This window comes from Lotus japonicus, chromosome 3 (assembly GCF_012489685.1).
Source record: "Lotus japonicus ecotype B-129 chromosome 3, LjGifu_v1.2".
NCBI classification, from domain to species: Eukaryota; Viridiplantae; Streptophyta; class Magnoliopsida; order Fabales; family Fabaceae; genus Lotus; species Lotus japonicus.
In genome coordinates this window covers 94,295,044-94,298,680 of record NC_080043.1, presented here as the reverse complement: position 1 = coordinate 94,298,680, position 3,637 = coordinate 94,295,044, and the positions used below count along the sequence as shown (strand labels likewise).

The following is a 3,637-nucleotide window of genomic DNA, read 5'->3' as shown; positions in this document are numbered from 1 at the left end:
TCCAAAGGCATACACACACCCAACCCCACCCTTGAAAGGGATTCTGGACTCAGCAGCCAGCTGTAGAAATAGCAAGTTAGTAACATGCTCTGAAAAAATAATTTTTCTTAGAACCAATTCAGGGCACACCAAAGTTATTCAGAGAAGCACTTCTCACAAGAATATAAAATTTGAATAGTATTTCTTACATGTTTGTGGCAGATCCACTCACTCCTCTTGCGGAATAGGGACCTTTCCAGAGTGAAAGCATCATATGAGGGGCTTAACAAATGCAATATCAGAGGAGAAAAGGCAATATCTTGAAAATAAGATAGCGTGCTTAATATTATTTAAGATCATTAAAAAAGATATGCATCATGAATTTAAAAGATTTTAATTTAAATTAAAGATTATATTAAGATATGGTGTTACTCTTAAACTCTAATTATTAAACAGGTATATATATGTGGACATGCCAAGTCAAAGCGTGTTTGTTTCCTTGCTTTCCAAGGAGTAAGCCCTATTTATACAGCATTCTAAGCCTGTAGCACTAATAACGAAGTCATGATGATGACCTGGTGTGACCATTGTTGCAGGGAAACTCTAACCAGATTTGAAGTGATTGTCATGTAACTAATTTCATATTCTTTTCTCTGTTTTTTTTTTCTTAACGGGTGTAAATGCGTGAAACTGTTACCGTCCCTCCCAATAGATGATGATTTTCTCCTTCGAACTTATGTTATAATCCTTATCGGATCTAGCTTGTTTATCTCTCTATTCGTTTTGGGTTTGATTATTCAAAAAGTGCACAACTTCACTAGTACTATTTGAGTATTTGATTATCTTATTCGTTAGGTTAGTTGTATATTGTGGAAAGAGGGGGCAACCACATCTCTATGTATGATGTTGTTATTGATATTTGATTATTTAGAAAAGGTCTTGATCAAATTAGTGCATGTTTTTGAAAATTCTTCTAAGATTGATTCTGAAAGTCAAAATCAATTCTTGGGAGTAGTTTCTATGAGTAGGTTCTAGGTATTACAATTGATTTTGGATAAAGAGAAGCTGATCCAAACATGCTATTAGTAGGATTGTTGGGAATGTTAGATTTTGATAACAGGATTAATTGCTGAGATTGTAGGATTTGAGAAAATAATTATGTTACTATGTCATTAATTGTTTTATGTGATTTTCAATGATCTTATTACAGGTCATGTGACTACTGTGGTAAGATTCTAGCAGACTTGTATCCACAGTATCAAAACCCTAGAACAACCAGGAGAGGGGAAGAGACTGAACATGGGAAAAAGCTAAAGATAAGTGAAGAAGTACGTATACACACTGTCTTCTCCTTAATTTTGTTCCCATAATTTTTACCTTCCTTTTTTATTTGCTATACACAAGTATGGTACATGCTGGTATCAGAAATAACTTCTATAAATCTGCACTCTTGATTATTCTATATCTACTGTTTCTCTTTTTTGTAAATTGTATCTTACTTTACATGAAAGCAACAAATTTTTACTTTTAATCAAACACATAGAGTGTGTTCGGATAAACATTGAAAATCAGTTCAAGAAGTGCAGCAAAAGTAAAAGGAAGGAATTGTCAGCTGCATTGTTCTGTCTTTGTGCTTTTATGTTATGTATGTGGTCATTTTTCTTGCCTCTCTGCCTCCTTTTTGTGATTATGTTATGTTCAGTTCTTAGTCTCTTAAACTATTGGTTACATTTCCGTGTGTTTTGTGTCTCCTATTTTTTATTTTTCTTTTATTCAATCTACTATTTTCTCCAGTTCAATTAGAAAGTTTAATTGATCATATGTTGTGTGGATTCTTCTTTCAGGATAAAGCTTCTAATTCTATGAGTTCTCATATAAAGGAATGTAGGCAAGAAACATGTTCCGAGACAGGTTATACATCTGAAAATAAGAACTGCGTGCAACAAATCAGTCTTCTGATAGCAGCCTCTGAAAATAAATAATACAAGTACCTGCAGCGAGGAGATCAATCACTATTGTCGGTGGTGGATATTTTTGGGTCCAGTGTGACTCACAATAATATAGATTAACTATTTTGCTTGACATTGTTTAGAGTAGGGTGACTCTTCCTAAAAAAGCTAATATTTGTTTCCATATGTAGGATAGAGTTTACTCTGTTGTATCTAGTTTTCTTGTACTCTTCTATAAAGTCTTACTACAAGCCTACATTCAATTTTATAATCACTTAAGTTTTAGGATTATAACCATTCTTGTTTTCATAATATAAGGATTGTGGTAGAAAATATGTCTTGTGATTTATTCTATTCATGAATAAACTTCTTATCAGAAATGCATTACACTTAAGGTTAAAAGTATACTTTATATGCATCAATTGGAGGTGAAACTTGTAAGACCCAGGGTTTTAGAATTAAATAAATAAATAATTTTCAACTCACGCACAGGATTATGTGTAAACATGAGAGGAACTTGACTTTCGTTTGATGGTTGGATTAATATTATGAAGAAGAAAGTTCAGGATATGGTTAAGAATAGTTATATAGTCGCTATAGGCTATAGCACGAGTTCATTCACTTCCGCCTTAGGGCGAAAACGTTAGTAAACGACTAATTTGCACTTAAAAACACGATGGAAACTAATTCCAAAAATCTTCAGAGAAATGTTAGAACTTCTCTTATTCCTTTCCATAACAAGCGTTTCGATACGAAACCCTGGAATGTACGAAGGTCAAATTCCAATACTCAGAAGTTTGCCGAAACTAAATCACTGATAGTTCAAGAAACCTAAAATCAACCGACGATGAAGACTTTTTCTATTCGGAGCTTCAAACGAAGATTCCACACGCGTACACCTATTTCTCTCGATGTTTCTAATCTTTCTTCAGAAGGAAGTTTCTGCATCTGACATTCGCTGCAAAAAGTAGTTTTTCGGGTAAATATATTTACACCGACTTTGGATCGTTTGTTTTAATTCCAAGAAACCTCTTTCGAGTTTTGGAATTCTGTCGCCAGAACCTATCTTAGAATTCACAGAGGATGGCACATGAGAAATAAGAATCGCGAAATTTTCATTTTTCCGCATTTTCCAAAACCTATAAATAGCTTGAAAAATGAAAAAAAAAACAAAAAAATCCCCAACACACACACACCCAAACCCGCGGCTTCAAGAGGAGGAGGAGAAGAGTTTTTCGCCGATTCTTGCCTGATCGTCCCACAGTTCGTTGCTACGAGAAGTAATATATTTTACTTCTAAGAACCACTAGAAGGTTAATTAAAATATTTCATCTTATCATTACAACTCTAACTCTAAAGTATGATAGAATTATCAAACTTTAATAAGTTGTCTCAATGACGTAAGAAACATCTTTCTTCTTTCATTTTAATATCTTGGCCAAGGTCTTTAAACTCATTACCGATGGATTCCATTTTTATTAACCATTAATTCTATAAGCATTTAATTGGTATTTTTTATATAAAGAAATTAATTCTTAATATTCATTATTTTTCCAAATTTTTGGTGGTTTGTAATGGATGGAGGATTTTTTTTCTTTCATTAGAAAGATAAATATCCTCCACTCAGACAATTTTATTCCACCACTATAGGTGGTAAAAGCATTCCTATAAACAAAACTCCAATACCTTTATTTCGCTAGAGTAATTAT

At 33.1% G+C, this 3,637-nt stretch overlaps 1 protein-coding gene across 1 annotated transcript; it reads left to right on the top strand.

The window, feature by feature from the left end:
• The first annotated feature begins 540 nt into the window (after nucleotides 1–540).
• On the top strand, nucleotides 541–2,264 carry LOC130743058 (uncharacterized). The gene is made up of 3 exons (XM_057595162.1): nucleotides 541–608; nucleotides 1,190–1,307; nucleotides 1,824–2,264. Exons 1-3 carry the CDS (start codon nucleotides 544–546, stop codon nucleotides 1,959–1,961), a joined length of 321 nt encoding a protein of 106 aa, XP_057451145.1. The 5' UTR covers nucleotides 541–543; the 3' UTR covers nucleotides 1,962–2,264.
• The last annotated feature ends 1,373 nt before the right edge of the window (nucleotides 2,265–3,637 follow it).

Excerpts from the sequence above, each read along its gene's own strand:
- LOC130743058 (XM_057595162.1), top strand. The coding sequence starts at position 544 with ATGATGATGACCTGGTGTGACCATTGTTGCAGGGAAACTCTAACCAGA. Across the intron at positions 609-1,189 it reads AGATTTGAAGTGATTGTCAT|GTCATGTGACTACTGTGGTA; the intron begins GTAACTAATTTC and ends ATCTTATTACAG. Across the intron at positions 1,308-1,823 it reads AGCTAAAGATAAGTGAAGAA|GATAAAGCTTCTAATTCTAT; the intron begins GTACGTATACAC and ends TTCTTCTTTCAG.